The sequence below is a fragment of the Lepus europaeus genome, chromosome 8 (assembly GCF_033115175.1).
Source record: "Lepus europaeus isolate LE1 chromosome 8, mLepTim1.pri, whole genome shotgun sequence".
Classification (NCBI taxonomy): Eukaryota; Metazoa; Chordata; class Mammalia; order Lagomorpha; family Leporidae; genus Lepus; species Lepus europaeus.
Genome location: NC_084834.1, coordinates 12,949,807 through 12,963,391, shown reverse-complemented (window position 1 = coordinate 12,963,391; position 13,585 = coordinate 12,949,807). Strand labels below are relative to the sequence as shown.

Genomic DNA, 13,585 nt, shown 5'->3' with positions numbered 1-13,585 from the left:
TCTCTCTTACAGTCTCCTCTTTTTCCTTCGCCGCCCCTTCACTCTGGTCTGTAGGGTATTCTCCAATAAACCCTTTCCCTTAAAAAAAAAAAAAGGAAAAACATCATAAAATAGGTGGTTGGCTTTTGTCCTCAGATGTATTTAGCAATTCCTGGATTCTGAGACTGACAAAGTACATTCGGAAAGAACAGAAACTTTGTTTTTCAAATTTTGTAAGTGACTTGAAAACATTATAAATTACAAATTAGTTTCTTTACATGACTGTTGAAAGAAGAATAGGGAGATTGCCCCGGTAAGTAATATTGTATGATTTTCATAGAAATCACCAGCATTATATTACAAAGTCTATGACAAATGGTTCGCCTCCTTTCCTTTCCGGGGCTTGTTTCTATGAGAGACACTGAAACACATGATGATTCATGAATGGTTTCTTCTTTATATAGGTTAATTCAACAACTCTTTTAGGAGGGGTATAATGTTTTTATCAACAACCTCAAGATGAAGTGCTAGAAAATTCAACAAAAAGAATGGCTGAACTGTACATGTTTGTTAATCAGAAAACCTTTTAGGAGTTTGAATGTGATTATCTTAATTGTTAATCATGCTCAAATAACTTCTTGGCATAATTTCACAATAAATATATATGTGTTTACAGATGACATGCACACACACACACACACACTCACAAACACAGGGGAACCAGAAACTCCACTAACAGACTACTGGAACTCATAAGAGAGCTTGGTAAGGTTGCAGGATATAAAATCAATGCAAAAAAAGTAATAGACTTTGTGTACCCAGACAATGCCAAGCCTGACAAAGAACTTGTAAGATCAGTCCCATTCACAATAGCTACAAAAATGTCAACACCTTGAAATAAATTGAACCAAGAAGGTGAAAGATCTCTACAATGAAAATTATTGAACATTAAAGAAAGAAATAGAAAACAGAGAAAAATGGAAAAATCTTCCATGTTCATGGATCAGAAGACTTATCATCATAATGTCCATATGACAGAAAGAAATTTACAGATTCAATGTGATCCAATGAAAATACCAAAGGCATTCTCCTCAGATCTAAAGAATATGATGTTAAAATTCATATAGAAACACCAGAGAGCCCAACAAGCTCAAACAATACTAAACAACATAAACAAAACTGGGAGCATCACAATACTAGATTTCAAAGCATACTACAGGGGCCAGCACTGTGGTACAGTGGGTTAACGCCCTGGCCTGGTGTGCCGGAATCCTATATGGATGCTGGTTCAAGACCCGGCTGCTACACTTCCAATCCAGCTCTCTGCTATGGCCTGGAAAAGTAGCAGAAGACGGCCCAAGTCCTTGGGCCCCTGCATCCACATAGGAGACCTGGAAGAAGCTACTGGCTCCTGGCTTTGGATCGGCACAGCGCTGGCCATTGCGGCCAACTGGGGAGTGAACCATCAGATGGAAGATCTCTCTCTTTCTCTGTCTCTCCTCTCTCTGACTTTCAAATAAATAAATAAATAAATATTTTTTTAAAAAATCATACTACAAGGCATTGATAATCAACACAGCTTGGATCTGACACTAGAATAAATACATAGATCAATGAAACAGAATAGAATCTTCATAAACCAATTCAACATGTACAACCAACTGATCTTTGGACAAATGAGCTAAAATCAATACCTAGAGAATGGTCAGTATCTTCAACAAATGGTGCTGGAAAGTTGGATATACATGTGCAGAAGTATGAGATAAGAACCCTACCTATATAGCTATATACCCTATACAAAAGTCAACTCAAAATGGGTCAAGAATCTAAAGCTATGACATGATACCATCAAACTGCTAGAGAACATTGGAGAACCTCTGCAAGACACTGGCATAGGCAAACACCTCTTGAAAAAGACCCTGGAAGCAAGGAGATCAAAGCAAAAATACACAAATGGGATTACACCAAAGTAAGAAACTTCTACAAAGCAAACACTCAACAAAGTGAAGAAGCAAATGACAGAATGGAATAAAACACTGGAAAACTATACAGCAGATAAAGGATTAAGATCTAGAATCTATAAAGAGCTCAAGAAACTCAACAACAACAAAACAAGCAACCCAGCTACAAAATGCTCAAAGGACTTGAACAGGCATTTTTCAAAAGAGGACATTCACGTAGCCAAGAGACACATGAAAAATCCTAAGGATCACTAGCTACCTGAGACATGCAAACAAAACCACCATGAGGTTTTACCTTACCTTAATTAAACTGGAATTCATGCAAATATCAACAAACAAGAAATGTTTGTGAGGACGTAGGAAAAAGATACCCTAATACACATCTGTGGAAATGTAGGTTAATACAGCCATTATGGAACACAGTATGAAGATTCCTCAAAAACAGGAAAATAGACCTATCATGTGACCCAGCCATCCCACACCTGGGAATTTACCAAGGGAAATGAAATCAGTGCATGAAAGAGTTATCTGTACCCCCATGTTTATTGTGGCTGAATTGCACAATAGCTAAGATATAAAATCAGCCCAACTGTCCATCAACCAATGACTGGGTAAAGAAAATGTGCTATATACATACTATGGAATACTATTCAACCACAAAAAAGAACGACATTCTGTCTTTTGCGATAAAAGGGATGCATTGGAAAACCATTATATTTAGTTAAATAAGCCAGTCCCCCAAAAGACAAATATCATATGCTTTCCTTGATCTCTGGTACCAAACAGAGTACAAAAATTTAATGTATATGAGAAAAATTCACATTTTGAGATGTGATTATTGTTTAAAGCCCTTGTCTGTAAATAATAATCTGATCCTCTACTATTTAGAACAGTGTTGTTGTTCTTTCTTACTATTGGTAAAATTTTTACTTAGTGGAGGGTTAAGCATATAATTTTAAAGTAAACTGAAAGTATGTTATTATAAAACTTAAAAGAAAGAATAAGAAAGGAAGGAGGAGGGAGAGTGGTATACTTGGACACAGACGTGACAGATTTTGCAAGACTTAAAAATAGAGGTTACCTATGAGACAAGAAATAGAAAAGGGGAATACAAACCAGTATATAGGCATCAATCGAATGTTTGGAGAGATGAAATTCAACTCCATTTTCATTTCATTATAAAAAAGAAAAAAAAGGACTATTCCAAGACAGTTGTGTTATCCACATGGAAAAGCAGAGAATAAAACTTCAGTTTCTTCTCCAACTACAACTTAAATTGCTGTATGAAGATATGTTGTCAGGCACCCGGGGTAGAGTACACACTTGGCAATTAATTTTATAAATGAGTACTGACTACATGAGGTTGTTTTCTCCCTTGTAAAGATATTTAAGCTTAAGAACAGACAATGCATAGTCTGGAAATTAATAGTTACCGTTTTGAAGCAATACATTTCATTTTTTATTTTGCTGGACACTTACCAATGAGTGGGTAAGAGTTCTTTCTCTGGTTTGAATAGACCCACATTTGGTAGTCCGTTTCTGAGCCCTAAGAGACAAAAAGAACTAAGCATCACAAGTCTTTGTCAGGGCATACTTCAAGGATGTATTTCCTTTTTTTTTTTTTTTAGAAAACTTTAATAAATATAAATTTTGAAAGCATTTCCCCCCATAACCACCCTCCCACTTGCAAACCATCACATCTCCTACTCCCTCTCCCAACCAACTCTTCATTAAGATTCATTTTTAATTCGCTTTATATACAGAAGATCAACTTAGTATATGCTAAGAAAGATTTCAACACTTTGTACCCACACAGACACACAAAGCATAAAGTACTGTTTGAAGATAAGTCTTATAATTCACATAGTACAACACATTAAAGACAGAGATCCTACATGGGAAGCAAGTGCACAGTGACTCCTATTATTGATTTAACAAATGACACTCTTATTGATGACGTCAGTAATCACCAGAGGCTCTTGTCATGAGCTGCCAAGGCTATGGAAGCCTCTTGGGTTCACCAACTCCGGCCTTATTAGACAAGGTCACAGTCAAAGTGGAAGTTCTCTCCTCCCTTCAGAGAAAGGTGCCTCCTTCTTTGATGGCCTGTTCTTTCCACTGGGATCTCACTCACAGAGATCTTCCATTTAGGTCATTTTTTTTGCCACAGTGTCTTGGCTTTCCATGCCTGAGAAACTCTCATGGGCTTTTTAGCCAGATCAAGGATGTATTTCTTTAGCGTTTCTACATTTCCAAAGAAGAAAATAATTGGGACCAGTGCCAATGCTCTTCGAGTTAACAGGACTGACCAAAGTAACTTCGGTCCCTCTCTGAGCCTCCAAGACTACACCCCAGATTCATGCCATATGACTTTTGACAAGGATCACAATGCTATTACCCCAAGTGACCTAAGGAATAAGGACTCATATTTATGCCACTTCACTAGTAAAGGGAAGTCTAATCCTGATCATTCCACTCTCAGCTATCTCCGGTCTCTTTGAAGAATGCTGTGTTTTAGTGGATTTAGCTGGCTTTCCATCATCTACACATGAGACCTGGATTAAGTTCTCAGCTCCAGGCATCAGCTCCACTGCTGCTGTAGGCACTTGTCGAGGGAAACCATAGACATAAACTCTTCTGTGTGTCTATGTCTCTCAAATAAAAGAAGTTTTTAAAAAAGACATGTATGTGGTGTGCACACACATTCCCCAAATAGCAAACTTTCATTCAACTCTTATCTTGCTCTTTAATAATTTATTAGAGGCACCAGATATATCATTCCCTGAATCAGCATCTAAGGCATACGGCTTTTATGCAGGTGTTCTTCATGTCAAAATTTACAAGGAGTGAGATTTTAGCATGGTGGTCTTAAGATGCCTGAGACTCACGCCACAACAGCTGGGTTCCAATCCAAGTTCTAGGTCCTCATTCCAGCTCCCTGCTAATGTGCATTCTGGGAAGCAGCTATGAATTCTCAAGTAACTGGGTCCCTGCCACCCACGTGGGATACCTGAATTGTACTCCTGGATCCAGACCTTAGCTTCAGACCACCCTTAGGTGCTGTGGGCATCTAGAGATTGAACCAACAGAAGGGAGCACCCTCTCTATGTATTTCTGTGTCTTCCTCTCTGTGTGTCTCTCTGTCTTTGTCTGTCTCTCTTGCTATCTCTGTCCTCTCTGACCCTCAAAAATTAAAAAAAATATTCAACTAGACATGTCTATTAGGTTTGTGTACACTGAGATGATAGGTGTGGGATTGGAGAAACCAGAATATACAGAAATAGCAACCCAACAGACAAGCTTATAACCTTCGTATTAGGAAGCACGTAAGATATTTGTGTGTGTGTGTGTGTGTGTATATATACACAAAAATAAAATACATGACAATAGCAATCTGAAATTATACTCCAATTTCATTAAATTGTAGCTTTCAGTTCACATGAAATTTAAAATCCGAACAGAAGAGCAATACCCATACATAGACAAATATATCTCCGATGTTTTCCATTCCCACATGTGCACATGGTTTTGGGACAAAATATATTGCTGCCTACGATTGGTATCTTTGCCCGGAACTGTATTTTACAAATATGCACTGTAAGCATGTGTGCATGTATCTGGATCAAGGGGAACACATATTCATCTCAAAAACCAAAGTTGTTATTTAACTAACTAAAAGTATCTTTCAGATTACTTACACTTAATCCTAGCACTGGTAGTGCCATATGGATAACGTCATTCACGGTGTCTAAATTGGTAACTGTTATAATTCCAGACTGTAAAAGGGAAAAGAAGAAAAAACTGCTAATACAGGAGAATGTTAAAGTATATGATTACATAATTATGAAACTCTTGGATTCAGAGTAAAGTTTGAGTAATGACAAAGCAAAATACATATGAAGCACCAAACCTTAATGATAACTGATTTTTATTACTTTACATAACACAAAGCCAGAAGAAAGAATTTCAATCAATTAACATATTTCTAATAGAGGAGTTATGGTACTAAAAATATAACTGCTAAGGCCCAAAGAGAAAGAACCTCAATTCAGAAAGAGCCCAACACCCAAAGAGTCTCCATCATGCAGGGAATAGTTCAACAAGGAGTTAGTCTCTCTCCTTCTCTTGATGAGTTGTGTTTTTATGTTTAGATTGATTTCTTTGCATATCATATGTTCAGTCCTCATCAAATGAGAGTAAGAACTGGCTCTCACAGGCATTCTTGCTCTGTAAACCACTATGTAGGGAATACCTTCTCCTAGTCAGATCATCCTTTTTAGATTTTCATTGTCAAAATGTATTGATTCCATGAACCCAGAATTCAAGGCTGAAAATTCTAGACATTTGAGTTCTTTTTTGAGATACCCACAGAATTTTAAAACTGTATATGAACACTTTTACAGAGTTTTTTAAGGAAAAAAAAACTCTTTTAAAGGCTTACTCATCTTTTTCCAATTTATCTGGTTTGTAACATAATGAATTTTCATGGTATATGGAAATCATTAAATGCAAAATAAGCAGTACAAGGATATGGGCCTTCTTTTCTGATCCTGTTCTCTCTATGAACACAATAGATGGAGATGCTTATAAGCATGTAATTTAAATAACTATTCAATAATTAGAAAATATGGAAATGAGTTTCATTTCTTTTCCATATGAGATGTTATTTGATATATAACAGCCTAGGGAAATGTGACCAGATCTCTAAGAGTTTCATATGAATATTATGAAACAAAAGCAGCTATGTGCTCCAAGACATTGAAACAAATGTGCTGAAAATGAAAAAAAAAAAAAAAGTAGAGGCTGTCCCAGCACAAAAACAGAAGATATTTCAAAATGGGAACTTTAGCTGTGAAAAATATCTGAAAGAACAATGCAGTGGGTGGACTAAAAAGCACAAGTGAGATGGCAAATAGGAAGACAACAAATTTGAAAATACATAAACTGGAAACAGCCAGTCTGAAGAAGGAAGAAAGGTATGACTGAAAAAATTAGAGCTTACTGCTCTAGTCCAGGGGAAGATAGTTTTTAAAAAGTGGAGAGAGTGTAGTCTCAGGGAAGAGTTGGGGAGAAAATGCCAGAGGAAACTCTACCAAAATTAGAGGGACATGGTGGACCTTCCATGGATGGCATGGATGCCCACAACTTGGGACTCCAATAGCCGAGAGCCAGCTCAGCAGCCCAGAGCCTACGCACTGGCATTGAAAAGTGAGGTGAGACCATACAGTAGTAGTAGTAGTCCAAGGCACTGGTGATTAAGCTGCAAAGAGAGCCTAGAGAAAACTTGGCTTTGAGCCCCAACGGGGATAGTGTACCTTCCAAGCTATAAGAGAAAAAAAAAAAAGTATGGACACAATTTCTCTCCCCAATCACTTTACAATGCCATTCTGTAACAAGCCAATAGAGCAGGTGCCATTTTGGACATATGTAACAGCTGTGCCACCTGGTGTCCATGCCCAGCAACTAGTCGAGTGGAGACCCCTGACTGGTGGGAAGAACTAACAAGGGGATAGGAACCTGTGACTGTGTGAGGCTTCTCTACTGGGACTGTGAAAAAAACTGAGGGTGTGAGGCAGGATCCACGGTGAGGCTGGGACTCTGGACACTCACACTGGGAGACTCCACATGCTCACGGCTTCCTGGTTACCTGGACAGAGACATCGCTGGGGAATCTGAACTTACACTGAGGACTGCACAGATCCTTTGTGTGCTCCTTGGGACAGAGTGGATGAATATTATAGCCACTGGGGCTAGCGCTAAGGCACTGGTCTCCATTAAGGAGAAGAGCTCGGCTGAGTAGAAAAAATTTCCCTTCTGATAAAAAAGAGAGAGAGAGATGATTTACTGTGCCAAACCTGGGTGTATCACCTCAGACATGCCCTTAACCCCGGAGAACTGAACAGAGCTCCCTGACCACACCAACTACAAGCTAGATATTCACTGAAAGTAGACATTCCACTTATCTACAGAGCCACAGTACAAAGATAAAATCCACTAGACAAAAAAAAAAAAAGAAGAAGAAAAGGAAGAAACCAACGAGTATCTCCACACATGCCAAACAACAAACCCACCAGTTCAAGAAACAAGAATAAGGAACACAACATGACACCCTGAAAAAGAGTAAAACCCTTCAATACTAGATTGTGAATACATTGAGGCAGAAGAAATGAAGTTTAAAAGTTGATCATGATTACACAGAAGTTATCAGATACAAATGCACAAACTACTGAAATCTGAACAGGACATGAAAGAAAATTTCCTCCATGAAATTGAGACCTTAAAGAGAAATCAAAATGAAATGAAGAATTGAATAAAATGAATTAAAAATGCAGTGGGGAGCCTTAACAACAGGATCGGTGAAGAAGAAATATGGGCCAGCGCCGCGGCTCAATAGGCTAATCCTCCGCCTGCAGTGCCGGCACACCAGGTTTGAGTCCCAGTCTGGGCACCAGATTCTGTCCCGGTTGCCCCTCTTCCAGGCCAGCTCTCTGCTGTGGCCCAGGAAGGCAGTGGAGGATGGCCCAAGTGCTTGGGCCCTGCACCCCATGGGAGACCAGGAGAAGCACCTGGCTCCAGCCTTTGGATCAGCATGGTGCGCCGGCTGCAGCGCACCAGCCGTGGCGGCCATTGGAGGGTGAACCAACAGCAAAGGAAGACCTTTCTCTCTGTCTCTCTCTCTCACTGCCCACTCTGCATATAGAAAAAAAAAAGAAGAAAGAATATAAGACTTGGAAGACAAAGCACAGGAAACTATACAATGAAACCAAAGACAAGAGGAAATTAGAAACCTAAAAAACACTGTTGGAAATCTACAAGTTACTATAAAGTGACCCAACATACAGGTTCCAGAAGTTCCTGAAGGCATGGAAAGAGAGAAAAGATTAGAATGCCTTTTTAATGAAATAACAGAAAACTTCCCTAATTTGGAGAAAGAAAGCGACATCCAAGTACAGGAAGCACACGAAACTCCTAATAGACATAACCAGAAAATATCCTCATCATGCCACATTGTAATCAAACTCACCACAGTAAAACAGAAAGAGAAGATTCTAAAATGTGCATGTGAGAAATGCCACAGTACTTTTAGAGGATCTCCAGTTAGACTCACAGCAGACTTCTCATCAGAAACCCTACAAGCAAGGAGAGAATGGGCAGATATACTCCAAGGCTTAAAAGAAAAAAAAATGTCATCCAACAATATTATGCCTGCAAAGATCTCATTTTTGAGCAAAGGTGAAATAAAGATCTTCCATAACAAACAGAAATTCAAAGAATTTATCACCACCCGTCCAGCCCTACAAAAGATGCTTAAGGATGTGTTGCACACAGAAACATGGTCATCACTACAAAAGAAGGTAAAGGAAGAAAATCCCTCAGTAAAAGTTCAAAGGAAATTCAATGTAAAAAACAGGAATATTTTTGGGAAAATGGCAGGGCAAAGTAGTTACTTATTAATAGTCATCTTGAATGTAAATGCCTTCAAATCCCCCGTTAAAAGACACAGACTGGCTGAATGGATTAACAAACAAAACCCATCTATTTGCTGCCTACAAGAAGGAAAAAATGTTTGCACTCACTGTGAAATTTCCCCAAATTTGACAAAAATAAAAAGTTACAAATTAGCGGCTGGTGCTGTGGCATGGCGGGTAAGGTCGCTCGCTGCCTGTATGCTGGCATCCCATATGGGTGCCAGTTCAAGTCCCTGCTGCTCCACTTCCCATCCAGCTCTCTGCTGTGCCCTGGGAAAGCAGTAGAAGATGGCCCAAGTCCTTGGGCCCTGCACCCACGTGGGAGACCCGGAGGAAGTTCCTAGCTCCTGGCTTCGGATCGGAGTGCCTCCAGCCGTTGCAGCCATCTGGGGAGTGAACCAGTGGATGGAAGACCTCTCTCTGTGTGTGCCTCTCCTTCTCCCTCTGTGTAACTCTGACTTTCAAGTAAATAAATAAATCTTTTTTAAAAAGTTACAAATTAAAGGAACTCAGAAAATATCAAACAAAATAGATTCAAAGAAAACCATGTTTTGGCACATTGTGGTCATATTACTGTAAGTCAGAGAAGGAGCACAGATCCTGAAAGCAGGGATACAAAAATAGGCAAATAAGACAGTCACCATGGATCACTCAAGCTATCAGAAAGCATCGTGATCAGAACACAGTGGGATATCTGCAAGGCGTAGAGAGAGAAATATGATATTCTTTCCAGGTTCAGCAAAAGTACCTTTCAAGAGTGAAGCTGAGGGGCCGGCGCTGTGGTGCAGTGGGTGAGCGCTCTGGCCTGAAGTGCTGGCATCCCATATGGGTGCCGGTTCAAGACCTGGCTGCTCCACTTCCAGTCCAGCTCTCTACTGTGGCCTGGGAAAGCATTGGGATGGCCCAAGTCCCTAGGCCCCTGCACCTGTGTGGGAGACCTGGAAAAAGCTCCTGGCTCCTGGCTTCAGATCCATGCAGCTCTGGCCATTGCAGCCAATTGGGGAGTGAACCATCGGATGGAAGATCTCTCTCTCTCTCTCTCTCTCTCTCTCTGCATCTCCTCTCTCTGTGTAAGTCTGATTTTCAAATAAATAAAAAAAATTTTTTTTAAAAAAAAGGTGAAGCTGAAATCAACACATTTTTGGATGAAAGCAAATTAGAAAATTGGTTGGCACCAGAACTTTACTACAGGAAATGGCAAGTTTCTGTAAGATAAAATCAAGATAAAATTAGAGAAAACTCAGATTTTCAAGTGTGAATGAATAGCATTAGGTATGGTTATTTTATGAAAACCATACATAAATGAAACTGATTTTGAAAAATTCCAGGATGAGCAACCATTTGCCACAACTAAAACCAAAGCAGGTTGAGACAAGGGTGCTCCTCCCTACAGGAGAACTCCATTCTCAACTTCTTCAAGCAATTCCTCTGGTTATGGAAAACAGCTCATAAAAGATGCCTGGCTCTGATTAGCTGCTGGTAAATGGCTGTGTTGGACTAGGCTTTTTCTACTGCAAATACCACATTTTGTGATCTGAAGCCGCTGTAAAGAAAAAGTCAAATAGCGTATCAGTGTTATCATGGTCACCGTTATGAAGATCTGGGCTAGTGTGTCTTAATGTTAGAAATCAAATGTGATCCAACTGAAGCTATTCTTCCCTACAACATACAAAAATGAGGAAGACACACACCGATCTCTCCAAAGGTTCACCCCTTCAAGTTTAATTCAATCCTGACAGACTTTGGTATGGGACGTAACCAGCTCAATGCAATACCTAACTCCGAGAGTGGATTCTGTTCCACAAAAGGAGCATTACTAGAGCAATCAATTGGAACATGACATGAACAACAGGTGACAATATTATTTATACCAATGTTCAATTTCCAGGTGAGGACTGTATGGTGTTTATCTAAGACTATATCTTGATCTTGGGAATACACAGGTATTCGAAGATAAAGGCATGCAGCATATGTAACTGCCTTCAGAAAGAAGCATATCCAGACACATATCAAGAGAGAGACAGAGAAAATAAATTATGGAACAAATATAGGACAGGATGCTATCAAATCAGCACATTTGGGTGTGATATTCCTATCACTCTTTCACACATTTCAGGGTTTTAAAATTCCTTCCCAATAAATAAAAATATTTTAACATGAAATAAATATTGAAAAACTGGGAACAAACAAAACCATTGTTTGAAAGCAGTGACAAATGAAGAGAAATATTTAAATTCCCAGAATACTGGCTTGGGAAAAACACTTTATGAAAACATGAAACTTCGTGGATATTTAACAGGAAATATTCTTTCTAAGCATAAGCATTGAGTTATCGTGGATTCCCAATGCTTCATATAACCTAACGTTTACTTTTTATGTACACAAAAAAACTGCATGTGTAGGTAAAGATATATTTCTCCATGTTCCCTTCTGAATACTCTCTCTCTCCCATCTCTCTCTGTCACTCCAATCTCACTCTCTCCTCCCTCTTCTTCTCATCCCCTCCTCTGTTCCATTATATTGTTCCTCTTCCCATACTGCTTGATCTCTACCTGTTTCTCTACCTAAAACCTCTATCCCCATTGTCTCTACCTCTCTTTCAAAGTCAGGAAATTGGAATTTAAAATGTGGAGTCTGAAACACACTTACATAAGGAATGTTGCTATCGGTGAGTGATTCTATCTGCAGAAGTGTGGTCTGCTTTTGATCTTTCTCTTTCGACTCAGTTATACACCTGATAAAAATCATTAAGAAACAAAAATTAATGAATTAGCTAATGTTTCTCATCAAATCAATTCATGTGGCAAAAATTTTCTATATATTTCTCATCATTTATATGTACATATATACATATATATATATACACACACACGAAACTCTTGTTTGAGCTAGCTAATACATATACTGATACAGAGACATACATACGTATTTCTGTGCACAGATATCTATAGCATACTTACAGGATATAAATATATTTATCTATAAATAACTTTTATATTATTTATATTTAGATTTGTAGAACTCAGCAAGGTCAAAAGATGAGGAGTGGCATCGCTGTGGCATACGAGGTAACATCACCCACCGCCTGTGGCACCGGCATCCCATATGGGCACCGGTTCGAGGCCCGGCTGCTCCTCTTCCAATCCAGCTCCTGGCTATGGCCTGGGAAAGCAGTAGAAGATGGCCCAAGGCCTGGGCCCCTGTAGCTCCGCGGTAGACCAGGAAAAAGCTCCTGGCTCCTAGCTTCAGATCAGCCCAGCTCCAGCCACTGCGGCCACTTGGAGAGTGAACCAGTGGATGGAAGATCTTACCCTCCACCTTTCCTTCTTTCTGTAGCTCTACCTCCCAAACAGATAAATAAATAAATCTTTAAAAAGCCAAACCAAGAACAACAAAACCAGATGAGTAGGAAAATAATTCTGGGAAAGACGGCATGGCCTGGAAAATAATAGGGAGTGTCTTGATGTGTGGTTTGGGCAGCAGATCCACCCCTCAAAGTTTACCTATCTGGACCACCTTCATGGCTTCAAGTGTAGGAAGCAACAGGTGCTTTCAGACTCACTCAGTAGAGCACTGAGTAGATCCACTCAGCTACTGAGTAGCTCAGTACTAGCTACATTTATAGACATTTAATACATATTGGGAATATTGTTAGCTCTGATCCATAGGCTGTACGGAGGAAAAGATGAAAGATACATCTTGAACTTCTTCAACAATGAATACAACATTCATGTGAATGAGGGAACATGACTTACAGCACATGTAGAGGAACCAAGGATTGCAAGATCATCTGAGAGTATTTTTAAGTGGGAAGAGCATTTTTAAGTGGGAATCATGTAGGGGCACTGCTCGCAGAGATTTATGCCTCCTATCACACACTGAAGATTCAAAACGTGTATGCTAGAGAAATACCTGTCCAGCAAGCGTTCCCATTTTTCCATGAATGTTCTGGAACTGCAAGCAGAGAAGTCAGAGAAAATAGTAAGCTACATGAAAGACTAATTCCAACTGATTAAGACTACCATTGCAGATAAACACACCAGCAGGCAATTGTGGGTGACAGGGACTCAGGCTAAGTAGTGCCCTTGCATACAAGGGCTCTGGGTGGAGTCCGCTCTTGTACAGCCACATGACAGTGATGGGAAAGAGTTCTTAAAGGGAAGGAGAAGCTGACTT

At 39.5% G+C, this 13,585-nt stretch overlaps 1 protein-coding gene across 1 annotated transcript in view; it reads right to left on the bottom strand.

The window, feature by feature from the left end:
* Positions 1-13,585, bottom strand: part of LOC133765211 (rho GTPase-activating protein 20-like) — a 141,560-nt gene that overhangs the window by 108,295 nt on the left and 19,680 nt on the right. Inside the window, exons 5-8 of the mRNA XM_062198874.1 lie at positions 13,322-13,363; positions 12,059-12,143; positions 5,639-5,716; positions 3,420-3,486 (exon numbers count right to left, since the gene is read on the bottom strand). Of these exons, the coding sequence (XP_062054858.1) occupies positions 3,420-3,486; positions 5,639-5,716; positions 12,059-12,143; positions 13,322-13,363 (272 nt within the window). The remainder of the gene's footprint in view (positions 1-3,419; positions 3,487-5,638; positions 5,717-12,058; positions 12,144-13,321; positions 13,364-13,585) is intronic.